Source organism: Delphinapterus leucas, chromosome 3, assembly GCF_059928025.1.
Source record: "Delphinapterus leucas isolate spDelLeu-1000000601 "Yukka" chromosome 3, BTC_Dleu_Yukka2, whole genome shotgun sequence".
Lineage (NCBI taxonomy): Eukaryota > Metazoa > Chordata > Mammalia > Artiodactyla > Monodontidae > Delphinapterus > Delphinapterus leucas.
Window position 1 is genome coordinate 14,178,327 of NC_143131.1, and position 26,876 is coordinate 14,205,202.

The 26,876-nt window shown below is 44.5% G+C and overlaps 1 protein-coding gene across 2 annotated transcripts in view; it reads right to left on the bottom strand.

Annotated features, from left to right (window-relative positions):
* The window catches only part of ANKH (ANKH inorganic pyrophosphate transport regulator), a 141,909-nt gene that overhangs the window by 25,968 nt on the left and 89,065 nt on the right, over window positions 1–26,876 (bottom strand). Inside the window, exons 4-8 of one of the 2 annotated variants that reach the window (XM_022581408.3) lie at window positions 25,468–25,551; window positions 18,691–18,861; window positions 16,348–16,482; window positions 14,113–14,205; window positions 10,333–10,428 (exon numbers count right to left, since the gene is read on the bottom strand). In XM_022581408.3, coding sequence (XP_022437116.1) covers window positions 10,333–10,428; window positions 14,113–14,205; window positions 16,348–16,482; window positions 18,691–18,861; window positions 25,468–25,551 — 579 coding nt within the window. The remainder of the gene's footprint in view (window positions 1–10,332; window positions 10,429–14,112; window positions 14,206–16,347; window positions 16,483–18,690; window positions 18,862–25,467; window positions 25,552–26,876) is intronic. The other variant, XM_089908688.1, reaches the window with a different exon arrangement.

A 26,876-nucleotide genomic window follows, 5' to 3' on the forward strand; every position in this document is an offset into this window, starting at 1 on the left:
AAGAGAGAGAGAAAGGACCCGAGAAAATATTTGAAGAGATTATAGTCGAAAACTTCCCTAACATGGGAAAGGAAATACCCACCCAAGTCCAGGAAGCCCAGCAAGTCCCATACAGGATAAACCCAAGGAGAAACACGCTGAGACACATAGTAGTCAAATTGGCAAAAATTAAAGACAAAGAAAAATTATTGAAAGCAGCAAGTGAAAATGACAAATAACATACAAGGGAACTCCCATAAGGATAATAGCTGATTTCTCAGGAGAAACTCTAGAAGCCAGAAGGGAGTGGCATGATATACTTAAAGTGATGAAAGGGAAGAACCTACAACCAAAATTACTCTCTGGCAAGGACCTCATTCAGATTTGATGGTGAAATCAAAAGCTTTATAGACAAGCAAAAGCTAAGAGAACTCAGCACCACCAAACCAGTTCTACAACAAATGCTAAAGGAACTTCTCTAAGTGAGAAACACAAGAGAAGAAAAGGACCTACAAAAACAAACCCAAAACAATTAAGAAAATGGTCCTAGGAGCATACATATCGATAATTACCTTAAGCGTGAATGGATTAAATGCTCCAACCAAAAGACACAGGCTTGCTGAATGGATACAAAAACAAGACCCATATTTATGCTGTCTACAAGAGACCCACTTCAAACCTAGGGACACATACAGACTGAAAGGGAGGGGATGGAAAAAGATATTCCATGCAAATGGAAATCAAAAGAAAGCTGGAGTAGCATTACTCATATCAGATAAAATAGACTTTAAAATAAAGAATGTTACAAGAGACGAGGAAGGACATTACATAATGATCAAGGGATTAATCCAAGAAGAATATGACAATTATAAATATATATGCACCCAACATAGGAGCACCACAATACATAAAGCAACTGCTAACAGCTCTAAAAGAGGAAATCGACAGTAACACAATAATAGTGGGGGACTTTAACACCTCACTTACACCAATGGACAGATCATCCAAACAGAAAACTAATAAGGAAACACAAGCTTTAAATGACACAGCAGACCAGATAGATTTAATTGATATTTATAGGACATTCCATCCAAAAACAGCAGATTACACTTTCTTCTCAATTGTGCATGGAACATTCTCCAGGAGAGATCACATCTTGGGTCACAAATCAAGCCTCCGTTAATTTAAGAAAATTGAAATCATATCAAGCATCTTTTCTGACCACAATGCTATGAGGTTAGAAATGAATTACAGGGAAAGAAACGTAAAAAACACAAACACATGGAGGCTAAACAATACGTTACTAAATATCCAAGAGATCACTAAAGAAATCAAAGAGGAAATAAAAAAAAAACCTAGAGCCAAAGGACAATGAAAACACGACGATCCAAAACCTATGGGAGGCAGCAAAAGCAGTTCTAAGAGGGAAGTTTATAGCTATACAATCCTACCTCAAGAAACAAGAAAAATCTCAAATAAACAATCTAATGTTACACCAAAGAAACTAGAGGAAGAAGAACAAACAAAACCCAAAGTTAGCAGAAGGAAAGAAATCATAAGGATCAGAGAAGAAATAAATGAAATAGAAACAAAGAAAACAATAGCAAAGATCAATAAAACTAAAAGCTGGTTCTTTGAGAAGATAAACAAAATCGATACACTATTAGCCAGACTCATCAAGAAAAAGAGGGAGAGGACTCAAATCAATAAAATTAGAAATGAAAAAGGAGAGGTTACAACAGACACTGCAGAAATACAAAGCATCCTGAGAGACTACTACAAGCAACTCTATGTCAATAAAATGGCAACCTGGAAGAAATGGATACATTCTTAGACAGGTATAATCTTCCAAGAATGAACCAGGAAGAAATAGAAAATACGAACAGACCAATCACAAGTAATGAAATTGAAACTGTGATTAAAAATCTTCCCACAAACAAACGTCCAGGACCTGACAGCTTCACAGGTGAAATCTATCAAACATTTAGAGAAGAGATAACACCCATCCTTCTCAAACTCTTCCAAAAAACTGCAGAGGAAGGAACACTCCCAAACTCATTCTATGAGGCCACCATCACCCTGATACCAAGACCAGACAAAGATACTACAAAAAAAGGAAATTACAGACCAATATCACTGATGAATATAGATGCAAAAATCCTCAACAAAATACTAGCAAACAGAATCCAACAACATATTAAAAGAATCATACACCACGATCAAGTGGGATTTATCCCAGGGATGCAAGGATTCTTCAATATATGCAAATCAGTCAATGTGATACACCATATTTACAAACTGAAGAAGAAAAACCATATGATCATCTCAGTAGATGCAGAAAAAGCTTTTGACAAAATTCAACACCCATTTATGATAAAAACTCTCCAGAAAGTGGGCATAGAGGGAATCTACCTCAACATAATAAAGGCCATATATGACAAACCTATAGCAAACATTATTCTCAATGGTGAAAAACTGAAAGCATTTCCTCTAAGATCAGGAACAAGACAAGGATGTCCACTCTCATTGCTATTATTCAACATAGTTTTGGAAGTTCTAGCCTCGGCAATCAGAGAAGAAAAAGAAATAAAAGGAATCCAAATTGGAAAAGAAGAAGTAAAACTGTCACTGTTTGCAGATGACATGATACTATACATAGAGAATCCTAAAGATGCCACCAGAAAACTACTAGAGCTAATCAATGAATTTGGTAAAGTTGCAGGATACAAAATTAATGCCCAAAAATCTCTTTCATTCCTATACACTAATGATGAAAAATCTGAAAGAGAAATTAAGGAAACACTCCCATCTACCATTGCAACAAAAAGAATAAAACACCTAGGAATAAGCCTACCTAGGGAGACAAAAGACCTGTATGCAGAAAACTGTAAGACACTGATGAAAGAAATTAAAGGTGATACCAACAAACCGATAGATATACCATGTTCTTGGATTGGAAGAACCAATATTGTGAAAATGACTATACTACCCAAAGCAATCTACAGATTCAATGCAATCCCTATCAAATTACCAATGGCATTTTTTACAGAACTAGAACAAAAAATCCTAAAATTTGTATGGAGACACAAAAGACCCCGAATAGCGAAAGCAGTCTTGAGGGAAAAAAACAGAGCTGGACGAATCAGACTTCCTGACTTCAGACTATACCACAAAGCTACAGTAATCAAGACAATATGGTACTGGCACAAAAACAGAACTATAGATCAATGGAACAGGATAGAAAGCCCAGAGGTAAACCCACGCACCTATGCTCAACTAATCTATGACAAAGGAAAGGATATACAATGGAGAAAAGACAGTCTCTTCAATAAGTGGTGCTGGGAAAACTGGACAGCTACATGTAAAAGAATGAAATTAGAACACTCCCTAACACCATACACAAAAATAAACTCAAAATGGATGACAGACCTAAATGTAAGACCGGGCACTATAAAACTCTTAGAGGAAAACATAGGAAGAACACTCTTTGACATAAATCACAGCAAGATCTTTTTTGATCCACCTCCTAGAGTAATGGAAATAAAAACAAAAATAAACAAATGGGACCTAATGAAACTTCAAAGCTTTTGCACAGCAAAGGAAGCCATAAACAAGATGAAAGGAGAACCCTCAGAATGGGAGAAAATATTTGCAAACGAATCAATGGACAAAGGATTAATCTCCAAAATATATAAACAGCTCATGCAGCTCAATATTAAAAAAAAACAAAAACCCAGGGCTTCCCTGGTGGCGCAGTGGTTGAGAGTCCGCCTGCCGATGCAGGGGACACGGGTTTGTGCCCCGGTCCAGGAAGATCCCACATGGCACGGAGTGGCTGGGCCCGTGAGCCATGGCCACTGAGCCTGCGCGTCCAGAGCCTGTGCTCCGCAACTGGAGAGGCTACGACAGTGAGAGGTCCACGTACCGCAAACAAACAAAAAGCCCCAAACAATAAAAAAAACAACAACCCAATCCATAAATGGGCAGAAGACCTAAATAGACATTTCTCCATAGAAGACATACAGATGGCCAAGAAGCACATGAAAAGCTGCTCAACATCACTAATTAGTAGAGAAATGCAAATCAGAACTACAATGAGGTATCACCTCACACCAGTTAGAATGTGCATCATCAGAAAATCTACAAACAACAAATGCTGGAGAGGGTGTGGAGGAAAGGGAGCACTCTTGCACTGTTGGTGGGAATGTAAATTGATACAGCCACTATGGAGAACAGTATGGAGGTTCCTTAAAGAACTAAAAATAGAACTACCATATGACCCAGCAATCCCACTACTGGGCATATACCCAGAGAAAACCATAATTCAAAAAGACACATGCACCCCAATGTTCACTGCAGCACTATTTACAATAGCCAGGACATGGAAGCAACCTAAATGCCCGTCATCAGATGAATGGATAAAGAAGATGTGGTACAAATATACAATGGACTATTACTCAGCCATAAAAAGGAACGAAATCGGGTCATTTGTAGAGACGTGGATGCATCTAGAGACTGTCATACAGATTGAAGTGAGTCAGAAAGAGGAAAACAAATATCATATATTACCGCATATATGTGGAACCTAGAAAATGGTACAGATGAACCGGTTTGCAGGGTAGTAATTGAGACACAGAAGTAGAGAAAAAACGTATGGACACCAAGGGGGGGAAGCGGCGGGGGGTGTGGGTGGTGGTGTGATGAACTGGGAGATTGGGATTGACATGTATACAGTGATGTGTATAAAATGGATGACTAATAAGAAAATAAATAAATAAACATTAAAAAAAAAAAGAATCCCTCTTCACACCTGCCATCCTGAAACAGTCCAGTTCACCCAAAATCAACCTGTGAAAATAGCCTATTTGGCCAACCAACAATTTGTCACAGTTACTGGTTTTTTAGAAACCTGCCTCTTTTAAAGTTTTCTGAAGTTTACAGCAATATGTCTTGGAAGGATTGGCAGGGCCGTGGGGGGCTGTGAAGGCTCTAGGGGTCTCTGGGGCCTTCCCTCCTCCCCACTGTCTACTGTACCCACCTCTGTCATTCTGCTCCATTTCCTCTGACTCTCCACCTCTCCTTTCTTTCCCGACCCCATGGTCTCTCTCCGTTTCTCCTTCTGACCTGCACCCTCCATCTCTCTGGCATTGTCTCTCCCATCTCCTGCTCTTTGCACTTGCCCTCCTGCCCCTCCGGGTTCGGCATCCGGGGGGTGCTCAGTGTGACCGTGTAGGCTGTTCGCTGCACAAAGCTGCCCTGCTGGCTCCGCCTACCAGCATCCATCTGGATGGACTCCCACTTCCATCTTGTAAAAAGGGGGTTGGGAAGGCCTCAGCAGCAGCCCAGCCTGTGCTTTGCAAGGATTCTTCCCCACCGCTCTGGCCCCAGAGGGGCCCCCTCTCTTGGCAACAGCTCCCCCAAACTAGAGCAGTGGGGGGCTTAAGAAAACACCAAATGTTTAAAAAATGCCATTGTGAAGTCAAAATGGAAACTGGTTAACTAAAATCATCTAAAGCTGTTAAAACTTCCCCACTTAATATGATTTGCTACGAACTTTAAAAAAATTAAAGTTAAAAAATTAGAAAACTATTAAAAAATTAAAATTAAAAAAATTAAAAAAACAAACAAACACATGTTTGGGGTAAGTTGGCAAGTCTGGTAAATTTAGCAAGCCCATCCATTGGCTTCAGCAAACTGGCCTAACATCCCAGAATATGGAGGTCTGTTACCTTTTGAGGATGCTCCTCTGCACCAAAAAGGCTGTTGAAAAGACATATCCTACCTTGGTTCACGGTTACTATCTTACCCCCAAATCTGGAATCCAAGAGGGAATCATGGTAAGTCCCAAGGGGTTTACAAGTGGCCATGTTTCTGTAAGTTTAGCATTACCAGTTCTTCTCCCTAAGAGGAAGGAACGATGTTCCTGCTTCCTTATATCACAAGCTCGTTTCCACCACCCTCTGTCTGTGCTCACCACGATTGCCTACTAGAGAAACGCAGCCTTTCAGGACACACTAATTATCATGGGGCTTTATAGTCAGTCACATAAGCAATGGAGACCATGGCTCTACCAGAAGGTTCAGGGCAAAACTGGTTGTTTGCTTCTGACCCCAACACCGTCTGCAGCCTTGTTCTTTGTGGTCCTGCCTTCTCCTGTGCACCTCTGATGGCTGGTCTGTGATGCTTTCTCCTGTGTGTGGCCACTACACCACAAGCTCCCACCAAGCAGCATACCATCTGAAGCTGCTCTTCCAAATCGATTTAAACTGTACGTATTTTTGAACTGCGTGTTCCTTTGCCCCTAACAGCGGCGTGTCAGTCTGCAGTCACCTTGCTAACCCTGGTTTGCATCGTGCCCACTCCTTTGTTGCTATTGAGGGGATTAATTTTTATCTGATGGTTCTACCATGTTGAAGCTAATCTTCTGGATCAACTAAAGCTCCCCCTGTCCTCATTCGCATCAGATGGTCTAAAGAAATCAATGAGCACTTCACTAAGCATTCCTAAAGGCAGCTCTGAAGGCAGGAAAGCAAGATGCTACTTGAGAAATACTTCTATCTTCCTACTCTACTCGCTTCCTAAATCCACTTCCTCTTCCAACTGGGCAGAAGGCATTTGCTGCTTTTCTTGAAGCCCACTGGATCAGACAGACTCCTGGATAAGAAAATGAGGGAAGAACCAACTTTTAGAGTTGGATAGATACTCTAAATTTAAATGGAAAATCTATACTAGGGAATAAACACATACATGCATTGTAGCATTCTGAAATATTAGTCTCTTACTAACTGTCGAAAGTATCTTTCACAGGCAAACGAAGATGTTGAACCCAAAGTGTCAGGGCCTGAAGAGTGAACCCATTCTGACTGCAAGATGAGTTTTTGCTAGAGACAGTACACCTTTTCGTTTGAAAAGCAAGTAGCATCACTGGGTCATTAAGTGTCTGCAGGATCTGTGGGGTCAGCTCTTCTCAGAGTCCCAGGGAGAAGAGCTATTTATGCCCAAAGGATCAGAGCTCAGGAAAGTGCTCTAATCCTAGGTGACGCATAGAAAGCTGTGGAACCATCAGAAGGCTCGTACTTTGTACACCATATCATCCACTGGAATATACATGATGTGCTGATCTTAAGTGCTCTGCTACGTTAATTTCCTGACACTGAGAAGTTTCAAAATTAAAAAAGGGAAAATAGACTTGAGAGTAAAGGGCATCTTCAAAGCTTTAAAAATAGGATAACCTGAGTATAAATGAGGAGGTTGTTGCTCATGAGGGGTGGGTGCCATCGGTGCCTTTCTGATCCTTATCTCACAGGTAAGTATTAGTTGATTCATGTATTTGTGTTCTGCTTACTGTGCCCCTTCTGTGTCAGGCAGGATGCTAAGCCCTGGGGATAAGAGGTGACTAAGCCACAGACCCTGCCTAGGGAAGTTCAGAGCCTCCAAGGAATCACAGATGTGAAGAATGAATAAATACTGTAAAAAGGTGTATGCTTTATAGCGACAGTGAAACGCTGAATTTAGGGGGGAAAAGCCCTAACATTTTTTTCTGTGTATCTTTTAATGGCAATTCCTCTAGCCAAGATGTTGGACCGATTGATTGAATCGTTATAAGGATAATGTATGTGAGACACACCATAAGCTGCAAACTCAGATACTGCTGTTTTTAGTGTTGAAGAAACCACCGCTTCAAGCATGCCAGCAAGTGCCTCAGTCCAGAGCCTCAGGGCCAGATATCTGTTCCTGCCTGTTGGAAACAGCACAATACAGAGGAAAGGGCCCCAGAGAATGAGCTGGGAAGTCTGGCTTCCAGCTGGCGTTGTTACAGGCGGAACTCGGAGATACTGCAGGTTTGGGTCCAGAGCACTGCAGTAAAGTGAATATCACGATAAAGCAAGGAAAAAAACTTAAGTTTTATTATTTACAGGTATACCTTGGAGATATTTCAGGTTCAGTTTCAGGCCACCACCATAAAGCGCAGGTTGCAACAAAGCGAGTCACATGAATTTTTTGGTTTCCCAGTGCATATAAAAGTTATGTTTACACTATACTGTAGTCTCTTAAGTGTACAATATAGCGTTATGTCTAGAGAACAAGTGTACATGCCTTAATTTAAAAATACTTCATTGCTAAAAGATGCTAACCATCATCTGACAACTCAGGGTTGCCACAAACCTTCAACTGGTAAAAAAGAAAATGCATTATCTGGGAAGTGCAATAAAGCGAGGTCTGCCAGTCTGTACTGGTGTGTCCTGGGGCAAGTCACTTATCCTCTTATCCTCTCTGGGTCATTTCCTTTACTAAAAAATCATGGGATTTGATCAGTTCGTCTCCAAGTTCCTTTCCAACACAGGATTCTGAGTCTCTGTTTCTACGGTGACAAATCTACCCTGAGATAGATCTGTAACTTCTAGTTACAGATGGTAGGATTAGACTAATTGAATTTATTAAGTAAATAAAACCTCTACATGGGAAATCAAAGCATTTTTCTAGATCTTACTTGGTTATCATTTCAAAATACACTTGTTGCTCTTGTTTGAGAAGTACAGGTTATTGCCCGTGAACTGAAGGAGGAAAGGCATATCCTTAAACCCAGTCTGGTAAAGTTCTCCACTGGACTCAAGCACAGCTGCGGGAGGAGGCTTAAATGCAGAGAGGGGAGACCCGGCCGGACTCTGGATAGCAGAGCGAGCAACGACCGAAAGCTCCCAACTCCCGGCGTCGGACGAGGTCGCAGTCGCAGAGCCTGGCACCCGAAACCAGCTGAGCTCTCAACTCCCGGTCACTTAACACGGTCTCCAAAAGCTGAGGTCTGTTCCTGGGACACAAATCTTCTCTGTTTTTTCCCCAAATACTCTTTTGAACGGTTTCAAGGTTGTGCAGTGTTTCGCTAATATTTTAGGGAACTATGGAAAAACTTGCCCACCACAGGGAGAAATAATGCAGCCAGGAGAGCAGGGTTGCCGGGGGCAACCTGTCCTGACTCAGGCAGGCATGCTACCAGAGATCCCCCCCACCCCGGGGACGTGGCCTGGAATAGGCTTCTGACACCCCCCTTGCAGTTTCCCAGTTTCAGGAGGGAAGGACTGGAGGGAAGGGCTGGGCTGGAGTGACGGGACAGCTGAGAATGCAAGGTCATGACTCAGTGTCAGAGGTGTTAGGTGATGGGCTATATATCTTGTGTTGCCCTTGGTACAATCTATTCAGGTGTTGGATCAATGGATCAAATATTAAGCTGTGGGTTTTGAAAAAAAAAATCCATGAAAGGCTTAAAATGTGTGTCGGGCTTGATTTCAAAGGACCACTATGAGGGCTTATCTAGCTAAGTGGTTCTTGTGATAATGGCCAGAGGGACCACGGTCAGTGTGTTCCTGTCATCACCATGTCCCCAAACCTCTTATTGCCGTACGTCCTCCTTATCAGTCATTTATGATGGAACTGCACACACCCAGGCATTTCTGCTACATTCTTACGTTGTACTATAAAAACGGAGAACCGCTACAGGACTTAATAGGACACATGTAGTCACAACAACAAACAAGGAACTGAGTTCAAAAGACCCCTATTTCTTTTTATCCTCTTCTCATCTCCATCTTTAGAACCCAAAAGGCACAGTCTACGATGTGAAGTTGATTATAAATGTTATTTTCTTACGACTGTTGATAAATGTCATAAACAACCTTAAATTATACACCATGTGCTTTGGATTATAGAGCATGTAGGAACCTTTTCCATGTTTTTTTGAACGTTATGTCTCTTACATTTGAATTACCCAGGGGAGTTGATAAAGGAAGGATGTGTGCTGTTTATTTAAGGCTGCGCAGAGTCACTGACAGGCCCTGCCAACAGTGAGGTGTTATCCACACTTGTTCACACCCGTATCCCTGAAGATGGCACAGGGCTTGGGATCCAGTAGGTGCTTGACAAGCAAGTGTTGAATGATAAATAAATGGGGAGGATATATCAGCGTAAACGTATGAGGAAAGGCACTTTTACCAGCGAAACAAACACCACCAATTAAATTTGGAAAAGGGACAGAGATGGTTATAGAGTTGACTCTGGGTATTTAAAAATGGGCTGGAAATTATTAGTAAGAGTATTAAAAATGAAAGGCAAAGCCTGCCTCTCGTCAGCACGTAAGAAGCCCTTAGAAACGCCAGAAGTTGACCCTCTATTCTTAGACTCAACGGCCTCCTTGAACGACGATCGCTCATATTTTGAGATGAAAATGTCTCGAAGAGATTGTTATCTAATCTAGCACAACATCGTATTATGGACTACTGGAACTCTCCCTTGAAAATGGCGATTACCCCCATTTCCAAAAACAAACACAGGTGGGGGCGGGGATGGGTCTCTCCTTACCGTCAGCGACAAGGCCATGCAGACGAACGTGAACTTCTTGATGTGTGCTGCAGTGACTGCGTTGCTTGTGCTCACCAGCTTATTGCTGGGGTTATTCTAGGGGGGCAAGAAAAGGCTCCAGGTTATCCTTGGCTGACCACACGTGCATCTTACAGAGCATCTCATTTCTGTTGTATTTGATGCGTCTAAAGTGTAGATGTCAAGTGACAGCTTGGCAGACAGCTGTCACTCTGAGTCTCTCTCAGACAGCTGTCATGTTTCTGGACATGAATGCTAACCAGAGGGGGTTCTGGACTGAACGCCTGGCAGTGTCTCCTGAATGAGTCCCCTCTCCTGGGCGCTGGGTGCCCACCCAGCTAGTCCAGGGCCCCAGCCCATCCTGCAGTTCCCGACTGCCCTGGAGCTCTGCAGGCAGGCGTGGCATCTGGGCCCGTATTTGAGGGCACATGTCAAGGCCCTGTGAGGTGTGCGTTGGCTCTCCGAGATAAAGGACTGTGTGTCTCACCCATCTGTTTATTTTATTTTATTTTTTAAAGACCTTTTTTTTGATGTGGACCATTTTTTTAAAGTCGTTATTGAATCGGTTACAATATTGCTTCTTTTTTTTATGTTTTGGTTTTTTGGCGGCGAGGCATGTGGGATCTTAGCTCCCCGACCAGGGATTGAACCCGTACCCCCTGCACTGGAAGGTGAAGTCTTAACCACTGGACCACCAGGGAAGTCCCTCACCCATCTCTTCAGCTCCTGCAACTTAGCACCATCTTTCTTGAGTAGAGAAGATGTTCAAACAGGCTTTATTAGATTGAAATGTAAGCAAATGATGCAGACGGCCCAGAGGTCCTCTGACACGTGCCCGAGGGATTGCTGGGGCCATTCCAGGGTCACTGCTAGGCGTGCCCGTCACCCAATCTAAACGAGCGTCCGGCCCTCAGCCTTGAAAGGCAGCAGAGGAAAAACAACGCCAGCCTCCTTACGGATCCCATTAGTCCCAGAGCCGACTCACAAGAACTAATAAGAACCTCCTGTATAAAAAAATAAATAAAATAAAATTCAAAAAAAGAAAAGAACAAACGGCGAGCCCCTGGCTCCCATATCCAGCCCAATGAGAGACACACAAGCAGAGGTGTTACAGGTCCCACTTGCAAAGGAGCTTTTGATGTTTGCTTCCCTTCAGAGGCTGAGGCAATCTCTCGAATCCCTTCCCCTTTATGCCACCTCTGGAGGGGTTGACATTTTCTTACCTCCGGTCTCTAAAGCACATCTGCTTTTCTGAAAAACAGACTGTGCACAGTGCAAATCACAGCAGGTAGGATATCTCTCCATCTCCTCTCCCCCAAGGATCTGCGAGGGTGGTGCCCCGGTGGCCTGGGCGAGAAGGAGGCCAGGCCGGGAAGAATTAGGAACCTCCAAATGCACATGCCACCCTTGGTGGCAGCCACGGGCCCCAGCTCCTTCAGGTGTGCTTTTATTTTTAAAATAGAAAATATTTCTGCAAGTACAGTTGGAATGAACTAGCACATATCATTAGATTAGCATCTGTGTCTCACCTTGTTTGCCCCATCTGCTCTTTTGCAGAAACATAGTCTTTTGCATATAATAACTGAACATTAGAGAGAATTTGGATGAGTGGAAAACTCTCCCAGCTCACTGTTTAGCTAGACACAGCAGGAGTTATGCGAGAAATTTTAAATCTCTTATTCTGGAACGCACAAGGGGGCTAAGGATTTCAACTGTCAGTGCAGCAGATTCTGGAAGTCCACACAGAGGTGTCTTAAGATTCGGGTGAATAGACGGCATTCATGGGAATGGCTTGGAGTAGCGCAGTGGAATGCATGGCAACAATGGGGGAGGTTTCAAAAGGGTTCTGAGTAACTCCAGCATCTGGCTAGAGGTACGCTCCTCAAAAGAATTTTTTGGTTTTTAGGAATAAAGACAGACCTACTAGAGAATGTACTTGAAGATATGGGGAGGGGGAAGGGTAAGCTGTGACAAAGCGAGAGAGTGGCATGGACATATATACACTACCAAATGTAAAATAGATAGCTAGTGGGAAGCAGCCTCATTGCACAGGGAGATCAGCTCAGTGCTTTGTGACCACCTAGAGGGGTGGGATAGAGAGGGTGGGAGGGAAATGCAAAAGGGAGGAGATATGGGGATATATGTATGTGTATAGCTGATTCACCTTGTTTTAAAGCAGAAACTAACATACCATTGTAAAGCAATTCTACTCCAATAAAGATGTAAAAAAAAAAAAAAAAAGAATTTTTTTGTAATGCCTACCTCTGTGATGGTGAATAAAACAATGCTTATCTTGGACACTCTTAGTGAAACTGTACAGCGCTGCATTGTTAAGTTTTACTATTTCAAGGTAGCCAAAAACAATTTCAGATGAGACGCTCACAGCCACGAGGTTCTAACACTTTAGAACCTGCTACTGAGTTTTATTATATAATCTTATATTCCAAGAGCTAGACATTTAGCAAGATGACTTATATCCATTTTGGTTTCTGAGGAGTTACTTCTATACACATGTTCCTTGACATGAAAACACTGATTTCTATCAATGGAGTGGATTAAACCCACTCAAACACAGCTCTCTCCTGCAAATGACTCAGGCCTTCGGAAGTCCACTCTCAAAGGCCTAGGAAGCAGGAATCAAAAGAATTTTTTCGGAAAGGCTCTGCATCCTAACGTTGTGAATGAATGTTGGCAATCAGTGGAGGGTCCAGCTTATAGTTTACTGGGGAAGTTCCACACCCAGTAAAGAGTTCTGGGCAATAGCCTACCCTCTCTCACGTTAAGCTGCGTGGGGGCCATCCCTGAAGCACTTGGAGGTGAGTTGCTATTTGTGGGTGATTGACTATAGGTGTGGGAATAGAGGCAGGTAATCAGCTGGGGACCCTGGTGAAGAGGCTTCCTCTCCTCACCTCCTAGGGCTCTTTATGGGATCACATGAAATGATATCAGCAATGGCTCTGACCTAGTTCTATAGAAATTCAAGGCCAAACAGTTGCTATTAAGAGTACCAGTGGCAGGTTCTGTGCTTCTTTCCTATTTTTTATTTTAAAACATTGTACACTATCTTGCTGGGGGTCTGTTTTTCTACTTCTTTGTTTCAGGATACAAGTCTACAGGTTCAAATAATTAAGCTTTAATGAAATAGGCATTTCTCAAATGATCTGCACGCAGGTCAGTCCTGACCTGGCCTCAGGTTACAGGTCTGAAGGCTTATGCGCCTTCCTGGGCTGTGTCAGCAGCTGTGGAAGGACACAGTGGCCGTCACCAGAAGCTTCCAGCTGGAATAACTGCGCTGCATCCCAACCAACCTGGACCCATGGCTGCTGCGTGGACAACTTCGGCATGCAGGTAACCCAGCACCCCGCAAGAGAGCCCTAAGCTTATGAACTTAAGCACACAACTTCCTGTACCTTCACATCTGCTATAAAGTATCAGTTTAACTAAAAAACAACAAAAGAGAAATGAAATCCAATATACTAAAATTTTTTGAGAGTATAATTTCCCTTTTGCAAATAATTTCTTGACAGGAATAACCTTGAAGTGAGTATCGGTTTGCAGAGGCATCATGGGAGCGGCATCAAGGCAAGTGTAAATTCGCCTCTGTTATTTTCTGAGTTTCCTCCGCCAGCCCCAAAGCCTCATTAATCTTGCAGAGCGAGGTGAGATTAGAAACATCACTGCGTCCGTCAACGGCGATCCCTGTCTATCAAACGCTAATTTTAAAGAGTGTGTTTCAGAAACCACGGCGCACGGGGTTCTCACCTTGTCAAAAGCAGGGTAGACAGCACGGATTTCCGTCAACCAGCCATATGGCATGTGACCCACGGGGTATGTGGCTGTCAAAATTGCCACGGCCTGCAAGAGGAAGAGCCGGCAGTTAGCAGGGCATCCGCAGAGCCTGTGTCCAGCCACTGCCTGCCTGCCGTCTGCCACGTGGCAGAGCAAGCCATCTCGGGTGTGGTCCCCACTGACAGGTCACTCCACCCTGGGTGACAGCAGGAGGAAGGGGCAGGTGCTCCCCTGCATCCCGGGAGTGGGCTGAGTGGACCCAGGGTGTGCACCTGAGACCAAGGGGATGAGTCTTGTTTTACATGAATCCAGTGAGGAAGGGGTCCAGATCACTGCCTGAGAAGCCAAGATTTCAACCCAGGTCCACCAAATTCTCACTGAGCTAAACCGAACCTTCTAGTCTAGCCCAATTCTTGAGTCTCAAAATGCGATTCTGAGCCCCACCCATGCTCTCTGGAGACTCTGCACTCAGCGTCCACCGCTCTGCCTCCACGCCATCCCCCAGGGAAGCTGACGGTGTGCGCTGGCCGATGGCTTTATGGTATCCTCCATCCAACTCAACTCACTTTCAATCTGTTCAGCCAGGAGAGCCCAATTTTGATGTTTAACTTAAGAAAACTAAATTAATACTTCTCATAGGAAGGCTCACAGGTTCTTCCATGAAAATGAGAGTTTCATTTCTTAGGTGAATGAAGAGGAAGAAAATTTAAAACAGAGCACCTAACCCTACATTTTTGGCAAAGTTCAACTCCCTAACTAGCTAGGACAGGAGGAATCAGGCTTCGTCTGTTCTAATGACCATAACAGCGATGCCAGGACCGTGAGCGAGGTGGGTCCCCAGCTGCTGAAGACACTGCTGTGAGGAGTGGGTGGTGGCATCAGGCAGCCCTGGATTCAAACCTCACTTCATCTCTTCCCAGCTGCGTGAAGCATGAACGCTCTCAGGCCCCGTTTCTGTTCCTCCGGCAGAACCATGAGAATAACGACACCTATCGTGCTGGGGTGTCGGGAGTCAACGAAACGTCCGTAAGTGCCGACATTATCAGAAGCAGACGATCAATTTATGTCAGTTCTGTCACCCTAATGCTAAGGTCTGTCTCTGTGCACTGAGGTCATTTAGAAATGGCTCAAATGTATAATGTCTTGTTTTTCTTAGGGGAAGATGGAATTCTAGCACACAGGTGATGGGGGTCCCACACTTTTTACTGGGCAGCTGAAACTGAAGTATTGAAGTAAAAAAGCTGCTGTGTTACAGAAGCCAGCCCAGATGGCATTCATGATTCAACAAACAAAATCCAGGAACCAATGGAGACAAGGGAAAGCCTTCTGCTTGTGATTTATGGGCTGCTTGTTCCAAGCCAACATGAGTTGCTTCCCAGGACATGGAAACTGGCAGCAGACCTCAGCCTGGAAACATGCTGACAGCGCATTCAAGGGCAATATGTAAACAGGAGGCTCTCATGAGTAGCCACCAGCCTTCCTGAAGGATCAGCAGTTCTTGAGACAATTAATTCTCCAGAGGGCAGCGGAGGAGGAAACAAATGAAGTCATTCTACTTGTTCATACCATACTTGAAAGATGGAAAAAAGTGCTTCAACTCTGTCTTTGGAGGAGCTGCCGGTTTCCAGATCAGTTTCTTGAGTTGAGTAAATAATGGAGACCCTCCTTTGGAGGAGGGCAGATTGCCAGAGTACATAAAGCCACGGTAGGCTCGGTACAGGAGGTGGAGAAAGGACAGGTGAGACTAGGTGGGTCAAAACGGAGGCAGCAGCCCTTCACCCCCTGGTACTTTCACTTCTGCTGCTGTGCATGGCATCTTCCGCTGTCCTCTGCAACTACAGTGAAGAGGCACCATGCTGGCTCCATGGGAAAGTGGAGAGGCCGTTGAGTGGAGAGAGAAAATCTGGACTCTAACACTAGCCCAGCTTCTTGCTAGTTGTGTGTCCTTAATCTCGGTTTTCTCATATGGTAAAAGAGAAGGATGAAGGAGATATTTTCTCCCATACTCATATAAATATAAAATCACATGATTCTAAGTCACTGATGGAGATCCTTATGGGTTCCTTGTGTGAAGGTGTCACATAATTTAATATCACAGAATTTCTTGAGCTCTCAAGAGGAATTGGAAACAAATTTGTAATCCACCTCCCCCGCACCCAGTTTTTACATGGTGACAGTGGGTACCCACATCCCCAGAAGGTGCCCTACCTCCGTAGCTGCAGAACTGCCACCAAGGTCCCGGGAAACAAAGAGGTTGACGATTGGCCTACTGATTCTCTGTGTAGCCAAGATGAGAGCCAAAGGCCACCAGAAGCTCAGCATCTTTCTTATTGTTGCATCTCCCTGCATCAAGAAAAGGGGATAAAAGTTCACTGAACTCTGGAAGCAGAATAGAAAAAAACAATTCAGAGTCAAAGCCTTTTCTTTCGATATCAATCATGAGTCAATTCACTATACTTAAAAATAATATAGAAAAAGCCTCTGTAGACAAGCCAAGTTGAATTAAAGTAAAATGTACAGTCTTAATAGAAATGAACTCAGACAGCTGGCAGGCTACTGTGAAATCAAAACACACATTTAAGCTTGATGGATCCAAATGCCTATTTTCCAAACAGGGCAACTTTAACCCAAGCAGAACCCAACTTCATAGCCCAAGAAACAGGCTGGAAATTACTTTCTGTTTAAATTACCAAACTGACTGGCTAGAAGCCATGTCAGTAAGACGTAAGTCTTAGAAGTAAAACATTGTTATACTTTATTTTGGAATCAGTCTGCTCACAAATGTGCCTAATTATTTGGGCACTATATAAATCTACTCAGAGGTTCCTATTTTCAAAGCTCTGACAGAAGTCATGTAAATGTTCAGAAGCACAAGCAAAACAAAAGCATGGTAATGAGAAGGCGACTTATTAAGAATCCTACAGCAAAGATGTGCGCCCCCTTTTTTTTTTTTTTTTTTTTTTTGCGGTACGCGGGCCTCTCACTGTTGTGGCCTCTCCCGTTGCGGAGCACAGGCTCCGGACGTGCAGGCTCAGCGGCCATGGCTCACGGGCCCAGCCGCTCCGCGGCATGTGGGATCTTCCCGGACCGGGGCACGAACCTGTGTCCCCTGCATCGGCAGGCGGACTCTCAACCACTGCGCCACCAGGGAAGCCCTAGATCTGATATTATTGATGGCCTGACCTCAGATCAAGGTGGGTGGTCAATACAATTACTGGTTTTTTGGTTATTTCTGGCTGCGTTGGGTATTTGTTGCTGCGCACGGGCTTTCTCTAGTTGTGGTGAGCAGGGGCTACTCTTCGTTGCGGTGCACGGGCTTCTCATTGCGGTGGCTTCTCTTTGTTGTGAAGCACGGGCTCTAGGCACGTGGGCTTCAGTAGCTGTGGCACACGGGCTCAGTAGTTGTGGCTCGTGGGCTCTAGAGTGTAGGCTCAGTAGTTGTGGCACATGGGCTTAGTTGCTCCGCGGCATGTGGGATCTTCCCGGACCAGGGTTCGAACCCGTGTCACCTGCATTGGCAGGTGGATTCTTAACCACTGCACCACCAGGGAAGTCCCGCAATTACTGTTTTGACATGACAAAAGTAACATGTGGTCAAAGGTGGGATCAAGGGGTGGAGTGTGGTAATTTGTTCAGGGCCATATTTATATAAATATATATATAAAAATATATATATACATAATCATGCATATCTGCCTTATATCTAGATGGATACCAACCCAAATGATACCTAAGGATAGAGAAATTAGCAAACATATAAATCAGATACTGTTTATAATGATGATGAAAAGAACGCTTTGGTCACTTGTATAACATTGTATCTTGCTTGTACCATATTCACCTTTCGAGGCACAGGCCAAGCTCTGCCTCCATCAAGGGGGCTTTTTAGACCTCATCCCTATCTACCCTCTCTCAGCCTCAGTGAGAGAAGTTCTTGAACTCCCATTGCAGTCTCTGTACTTTCTTGGGTTCATGTCTGAATGTTGCTTCTGTGCTGGATAAGCCAAATGGGACGTAAAGCTGCTTGAGGCCAGAGACCGTATTTAAAAACTTCCTGTGTTGCCCTGTGGTACCTAAATACTCTGCTCCCTCCATAGAAGGCACCTGAATGAGTGATTGTGTTTGGCCAGTACAGAAAGTACAAACACAGCCTGGATCCCTGGTGTGAAATTAAAAATAATCAAATGTGAGTTCAGTGGTACCAGGGGTCCTAAAATCTCTGTCGAGAACAGAATGACTTCCTTTTGACAACAGAGAGTAAGGAGGACGTCAGTGTTGTGTCTCCTCCTCGGCCTGACATGACTCACTGTGACTTGGTCTCCTCGTATGGAGGTAAGGAGGCTGGAGAGTGACCTCTAAGGACTCTTTCATCTCCAGAGTTCATCAGTTCTCCAACTGTCTTTCCCTGTGGACACTATGAAGCACTTGGCCTTGAGATATAACATCCAGAGCATGTGGTTGTTACACTGATGTCTCGTTTCACACGTATGGGGTGAAACTATATTCCACTTGGATGTACAGAGAGCATGTCCTCGAGGTCTAAGGACCTACCCCCAGCTCTGGTCCACTCCTGTCCGGGATGATGTCGTGGATATTCTTGTAGTAGCCCAGGCACAGGGTGGTGCAGCGCACAAGGGCACCCATGTACAAGGATAGGATGGGGATGAGTAGAGGCTCTCTGCATTCCAGATGACTGTGAAGCAAAATGGCGACAAAAACGACCTGAGAGATGGGGAAACAAGAACAAGTCAGTAGGGAGAAGACGGAACCAATCAATGGAAGCGCGGCCCCACCTCTTGCACCCAGGTGAGATGTATCTCTGAGCGAAAACCTTGACACTGATGAGAAGGAGAACAGAAACAGTATTGGGCTACAGCTCAATACTGCTCTCAGAGAATTCAGGGTCATGCATTTGGGATTCACTGGAAGAGCACACGATCATTCTGTTATATTCATCATTAAGATTCTTTTAAGGCAACTGCACATCCGGTTAAGGTTATCAATTTTAAAAAGTCTAGAAACTTTGGATTCCCAGACCCCAAAGGATGCAGAAGAGCTTTGCCCTATCGATGTACACATGTAATCCACACCAGAGGACCTAAGTGACCTTCCACTTAGGATAGAACAGTGACCAATGATGGTACACAGAAAAATGGACATTAACATTTATAACATGGAATCCACTAAAAATGTTGCAAAAGCACCAATGTTAATTATTATAAAACAAGATAATTAAAATTTAAGATATTAACTTACAAAAGTGGCATAAGTCAAAAAATACAAAGTCAAGAGGGATTGAAATAATAGTAAAGTGTCAATCTCTATTGAACAGTACAGGCTCTAAAGCAAATTTATCAATGTATTTAACCTCCCATCCTGCAGAAATCAGAGAATCAGCCCCGCCTCTGTCCAGAGTCCTTCCTGGGATTCACATGTTTGGAAGACAACTGAGGCGTACTGAGTGCACAAATAGGGTAATGGGGGAGGGGAGAGATTGTCCGGGCTACATCAATTTTTTTGTTGTTGGTTGTTTGTTTAAAAAAATTATTTAATTTATTTTGAAGAGGAACACAGTGATTAAATATCAAGATTTATAAAAAGTCTACCTAGTACCTTTGAACCCCATCCATCCATTTTCTATCCACTACAGCAATGAATCTGTTTGATTATTTTCAGGAATAATATTCTAAATATTTACCAACAGACTGAACAACTGAACAGAACAGACAACGGGCCTGGCTGTTATGGTAAGAACCAGCTGAATATCAGCCCTACAATAGTTTTGTATTTGTCCTTAGAGATTTTTGTTAAGTAGTATCCATTTTTCCCCTCCTTCTTTTAGTTATTTATTTATTTTTCATTTTTAAAATTTTTAAAATTTGGGGGGGGGTCTACATCAATCTTAATAGCCAAATATCCATGGAATGATAGGCCACCACTAAATGATCCTGACCAAAGGAGGCGTGCCCTGATCACTGCATTCTCAAGAAATCAGTGATGACAGAAAGTTAAAAAGGAAGCTGGAGAACGAGCACAGTTCATCAAATGAGTGCGTTCAGTTGCCACGGAGGACAGAGAAAAGCAGGGTAATCCGGAGAAGCTCTTCTGAACGAGATACTAGTATGAGACGTTAGAGGAGGTTTGCTTGTAGCACAAAACACAAACCGACACTTGTGCCCGGGTTGCTGTTCTCAAACCGGTAAATGGGACAGAGAGGCCCTTAGGGGGATGCAGGGGACAGAGCTACCACTTGGCTGCGTGGACATGACCAGGCTGCCCAGAGCACGGGCGCGTGAGTGTCCACTCAGGCTCATGATCACACACTCACATTCACTTTCACCGAGGACACAGTGGAGCCCATTGATGGAAATAAAGATGCCCGTGACTGTCTCCATGCCTGTTGCTTCCCAGTGGAACAAATGTACTGTATTAACTGCGGGATGCAAAGACCAGCTGGGGGAAACCTGGTGAAGGATCCATTGTGTTTGGAACAGAAGATTGCGTTCTGTAATGTGGCCAAGATGCCCATTTATTTCTCTAACTAATCAGAGGCCTTAAGGGGCCCTAACATGCAAACAGACTAGTCTTGTCTGCCGCAAGCTTAAGATTCGACATACACAGACCTACAGTGTAAACGAAGATGGTCATGTTTAGAGACTGAAAACACACTGGAGGAAAAATGGATATGTGAAGACCAACCCCTCCTCTGCCCAGTCCAGAAAGGCTCCCGGTGACGCCATCAGGATGGCCATGCAAGACGAGTAAGACCAAGGAAGGGGATCTGGAAGTGAAGGAAAAGGGAGGGGGAGGTGTGGAGATGACAGGAAAGTGGCCCAAGGAGCACAGCAGGCTGGAGTGTGGCAGAGGGTGGGCAGGAGGCATTGGGCCGGTAGCGATCAAGGCCGAAGTGAAGATTTTCTCAGCCTCCCTCATGTCGTTAATAGCTTGATGCCAGGTGGTCCAACACATACCATACATCTTACACCTTCGCTGTGGGTTGTATCATTTATCAACTTAAAATAACACCTGGGCCTTTTGCAATTCAATCCAGAATTAAGATTTTTGATTCTGATACCATCATCAAAACTTTGTCCGACTATTTTCTGCGGGTAACCTACTGCCTCGGTGGTGAGGATTTTCCCAGGGAAAGCCTGCTACGTGCTGGCCCCGTCCTGGGTGCTGGGGATTCAATGATAGATAAGATTGTCCCAGGCTCTGTTATCCTGGAGCTGACAGCCTAGTGGGGAAGGCAGAGATGGTAATCAACCTGTGAAAAGGCCTGTGAAGGAGAGAGGGCGGTGGTGCTGGGAGAGCCAGGCTGTGGGGTGAGGGAGGGCGCCCCACGTGGGGTGCATCTGAGCCGAGACCCAATGCCTTGGCAGGAGCCGGCAGGGGCCGACAGGAGCCAGGGTTAGGTGGGAGCCGAGGCAGGGCATCTCCTTCTGGGCAGAAGCCAGGCAAAGCCCCCAGCGGGAGGCAGCTCGGCCACATTGAATTGGTCGCAAGGGAGGACCAGTGGCTGGAGGGTAGAGAGCAAGGGGACAAGAGGAAAGTGACGGGGCTGGGGAAGAAGCAGAGCCCGTGGGGTTTCAGCACGCTGTAGACCATGATCAGGATTTTGGCTTTTTATCTCAAGGACACCAGGAGGTGATTCTAAAGCAGGTTCTAGGCAGGGGGTGAGACGGCCAGCATTTCACTGAGAATAGATCCCTGTGGCCGCAGTGGGGAAGGACGGAGGAGAGCCAGAGCAGAGGGGCAGGCCCGAGTCAGGAGGCATCGCTGAGAGTTCAGGTGGGAGGGGTGATCCCTCAGACCAGGGCGAGGGCAGCCGAGATGGGGAGAAGAGGGCAGATAAAGATACATCTAGGATTAAAAATTTTAGACGGATGGTCCTGAAGAGGGACGCTCCTAGGGTGGCTCCCAGGTTTCTGAGCTGATGGTAGGGGCACAGATTCATTCAAAACCACAATCGTCAAGATCATGAAGAGTATGAACTGAGGCTTACGATGCCTCTGAAGGATGTGAGTGGACACAGCATAGAGATACTTAGATGGCTTGTCTAGAGCTCAGAGGAGAGGGCTTGGCCACAGATATTTATCTGGTGATCATCAATCATGTTACAGATGGTTTAAGCGTAGGGCATGCAGCGGATTCTTCATGAATAGAATACGCAGTAAGGAGAGAGATGGATCTGAGGAACTTCAACATTTACACATAAGTAGATGAGCTCAGCCATCAGAAGTAGGAGAAGAACCAGGACGTGGTGGTGTGAGAGCCAATGGGAAGGGATGTTTCATGGACGAAGGAGCAGTCAACAGAGTGAAGAGTTGCTGAGACACCCATTAAGTCAACAAAAAGTGCCCGCTGGATTCAGTGGCAAGAGGGTCACTAGTTAGAACAGTGTGGGTGAACCGATGGGAGTGGAGGTCAGCGTGGGGTAGGTAAAAGGAAGAAAGAGAAGTGAAAAAGTGCAGACAGGGAGAGGAAACTGGCCTTCCAAAAGGTGTGGCTGGGAAGCAATAGAGAATTGTAGCTAAAGACGTACCTGAGAAAAAGCTTGTTGTTGCTGTTGTTGTTGTGTTAAGATGGCAGATGTCTGAGCATGTTTCCATGTCAAAGAGAAATGATCCAGGGGAGAGAGAAGGAGTCACTGATAACCAATCAAATAAGGTTCCTGAGAAAGCAGGACAGGATAGGCTTCAAGGTACGCACAGGAGGAAGAAGTGGCCTTGGACAGAGGAGGGACACCTCCTCTCCTGGAATGGGAGGGGGAACGGAGATGAGGCAAGGATCTGAAAGTAGGCATGTGGGTTTAAATTTCTCAGTGGGGTAGGCAATGAGGTCACCTGCCAGGGAGACTGAAGTGGGTGGAGACCCTCTGACATGGTTACTAGAGTCCGCCGAGGTGAGTGATGAGAGGATGAGTCTATACTTTGATCAGTTTGTCCCGCTGTGTAACTTTTTGCTGGAGTGCTTGCTACCTGGGTGCAGGTGGTGCACACCATTGGGTGGTTCAGGTCGGGGATTTTGCCCGAAGGCTGAGATGGAAAGGCAGGAGACAAAGGGACCTACGGTAGTGCAGCCAGATTGCTCAGCTGGGATCCTGGGATCCCATCCCTGGGATCTCAGCTGGCTTCAGAAGGCCAGGGCTGATGGCAGCACAAAGGGGAAAGGACTAGAGGTCCCACTGAGGCCCAACACCCCATGAGAATTCTCATTTGATACTGAGCGAGCTAAGAAAGTCTAGATGATCACAGAATAAATCAAAAACATATGACTATTACAATAATGGTGACACAGAAAAGCATGGCATGTTGGAACCAAAGCAAGAGGTTTTTTTTGTATTATGATGGGAAATTAATTAGCTTAGTAAAAGTTTTTCAAACTGGGAGTTGCCACTGAAATTCAAGGCATTATAAACTCTTTTCATTTTATCATTGGTGATTATTGCTCCCTATCTATCTATGCCGAGGTGGCATTTCAAAGGACTTTGCCTAGGATCTATTTATTCATTACCAAGTCTGGTAATTAACAAATGCTTTCAAGTAATGAGAGGACTGAAGCTGGGGGTGGGAGGGGAAGCAGAAGACTTAAGAACAAACATTGAATTTATTTCCCCAACCAAATTGCGGCAGGAACTCCAACTATAAGGTTTAAAACAGAAACTTCACCAGGAAAAGCCCAAGGCCAGATGGCACCTGAATCCAGCTTCCATCGCCCCTACCAACCAGTTATGTTTATTCCGAGATTTTGAGCCCTCCCAACAGGCAGCGGACAGGACCAGGTTTAAAATTAAGAAGGAAAATGGCTGTGGGGGCACTGGCAAAGAATTTTTCAGGGATGTGATTTTTTTCCTCTACCCTTGGATGCTGCTATATTTACCTTAGGCGAAGATAGGCGGGGTTTTTTTTGTTTCTGTTTTTTGCTTTTGAGATAACACATCTACAAATGCTCACTGAGTTGCTGATGCTAATGCTAAAAATAAGAGCTGTTTCCTTAATTTCAAATTAAGTGATTAGAGTGAACAAGGCAGTTTAGTTCATCCCTCAGAGGATGAAGTAAAAGTGAGACCAGGCCAAAAAATCTCTAATAACTCACTGAGAAAATTAACAAAGATATATCAAAGAATGACGTTAGCTAGTATTCAAGCATGTGCGTGTGCACACGCTCACACACACTCCTCACACACAAAATAACGTTAGCAGGAAGTAATTTAAATTACTTTTAATAGTGATCCATGGAGTAAATGCAATTAATTTGGAAATTTAATTCTTGGTCTTTAGGGAGGTACTAACAGTTGAACAGTAGATTATTTCAAAAAGGTGGCTGAAAGACTAGCGTGTACAAAAGGGAAAAACCAGGAAGAAATGTGTGGACATGTTCATAGAATGGAACTGAGAATTGGGAAGGGAGCTTAGAAATCAGTCCACCTCCTTCTCCATGAAGAAATCTTTCTCCAAACCCCTGAGTGTAGGAACTAAGTCTAACTTACAGACTATGGGAATTAAATCTAATTTGCTGCTAAAATTTTTCATGGTATCTTTGGAGGAAGAAGACAGGAAGGAGAATGGAAACCAGGGCTGGTGCCAGACCTCAGGGAACTGGACAGGAGTATAATGTTCTCAGACGAAGCCGACTTCCTGATTCTTTCCAAATGTGGGAGAATGATGCGTGAGTGGCAGCCCCAGGTGACAACAACATTTAAGAATAATTCCTAGGGCTTCCCTGGTGGCGCAGTGGTTGAGAGTCTGCCTGCCGATGCAGGGGACACGGGTTCGTGCCCCGGTCCGGAAAGATCCCACATGCCGCGGATCGGCTGGGCCCGTGAGCCATGGCCGCTGAGCCTGTGCGTCCGGAGCCTGTGCTCCGCAACGGGAGAGGCCACAACAGTGAGAGGCCCGCATACGGCAAAAAATAAAATAAATAAAAAATAAATAAAGAATAATTCCTAGGAGCATTCTCTAGAAACTAGCACCTAGTGACTCGGCCACACAGAGGTCCACGTGTGCACAGCGACCCTGTGACCACCCACTAGCTTTGACTTCAGAGTCATTTCACGTGCAAGTGCCTTAACAATAAAGGGCAAAACCTCTGATAGTAAATTTAAATTCCTAAAACACCCATTCCTGCAAGATCTTACACGCTTGTATCATGGGGGGGGGGTTTCCATTTTCTCATTCACTTAAGCATTTATGGAAGTTCACGTTTGATTTGAGTAATGCAGGGATGCTCACGGAGTGGATGGTTGTAAATGAGGCATCAGCCGGTTCTGTCCATCACCTGAAAGGGGCTCTGAGCAGCTTTGATGGACACACGAACCACATTTACCTGAGCTATGACGTCTGAGATTGAGGCACATCCGACCAGGAAACTGTATTTGTGTTTTAAGAGAATGCCAGCATGGGTCCATGCCTGCCAGGAAGGAGAGAATAGGGTATGAGATACACCTTTGGGATTAGGTTATTTCTGGTCGTTATGAGTCCCTGGGCATTCCTGAAATAGAATAGAAATGCACCCCCCAACCTTAGTAGCACAGGTTTCATAAATCTTTCATTGGTAAAATGACTGTAACTTAGCCTGGCGGCTAGGACCACATGAGACTTAAGTGGAACCAACGACTGCACAGTGTTTATTTGGTACCAGTTCTATGCAGACTCGTGTACTGGTTTGTGTGCTTGGCAGGAAACCTGGCTGAATACCAGGAATGGGGGACCAGTGGGAGTCACAAAGCACAGCGTTCTCCATCCGTGAAGCATGAGGGTTCTAAACTGGATCCGAGTTACTACCGTCATTGCAGGCACTCACTGACTGATCAGGGTTCTACTGTTTCCTTCTCTTTAAGTTTGGGCAGGATCTGATCTGTCACTTCGTGCCTTTGAGGAAAATTAAGAGGAAGGTCCTCCAAGGGTTACAGACAATGAAAGTTCCAGGGGATGGCAGGTTTGGAGAAGGTTTGAAGTTCAAAGTAGGATCCGCTTAAGCATCATCCTTCTAACCAGTAAAGGATGACCTGAACTGACAAAGAAATAACATTTCACGTGAGCTAAACATAATCAGACAAGTATGACTTATTTCCTAGGTCTGTGTCAAGACTTTATAGCTGCTGCTATATCTACTTCCTCCTCAGCTTGTAGGGCCAAAGGTGCTAAATGTGAAAAGAAATGCAAAGTGTAAATAACATTTGCAAATTGTCGCCTGTAGGCTACCTTTGTTGACCAAAAGCTGTCTGGACGATAAACTTTGTGATTTGCAAATATTATCTCTCCAACAAATACATCAGGGCCATGCTGCAAGGTGTGTGTGTGTGTGTGTGTGTGTGTGTGTGTGTGTGTGTGTGTGTTTGGGGTGATGATATGTATTAGTTTGGTTTTTATTAGCAATCTCTTACTACTGGGCCTTTTGGGGGAGCTGAGAGATGAAACATGGAAGAAAAGGGTGTCCATCACAGATGTTCTGGTGTTAGACTGGGCTTTGGAAACTTCCGTGGCAAATAAACAAAGAAGGGAAGTGGAACACAGGGCACTAAAGAGTCTGTGAGTCACTTTTAGTCCTGAGTTCCCTGAGTTCACTGTATAATTGTAATTCTTCTATGTGTTTACACAGTCCCAGTACAGATAGGAGGGCAGGCATTAGAGCAGAATCATGGACTCTGCTGAAGAAGCTGGGCTTTTACTCTCTTAGGTTGTGAAAAAGGTCACTCCATTCAATTCTCTCACTGCTTTGAAAGCACTGTGGTA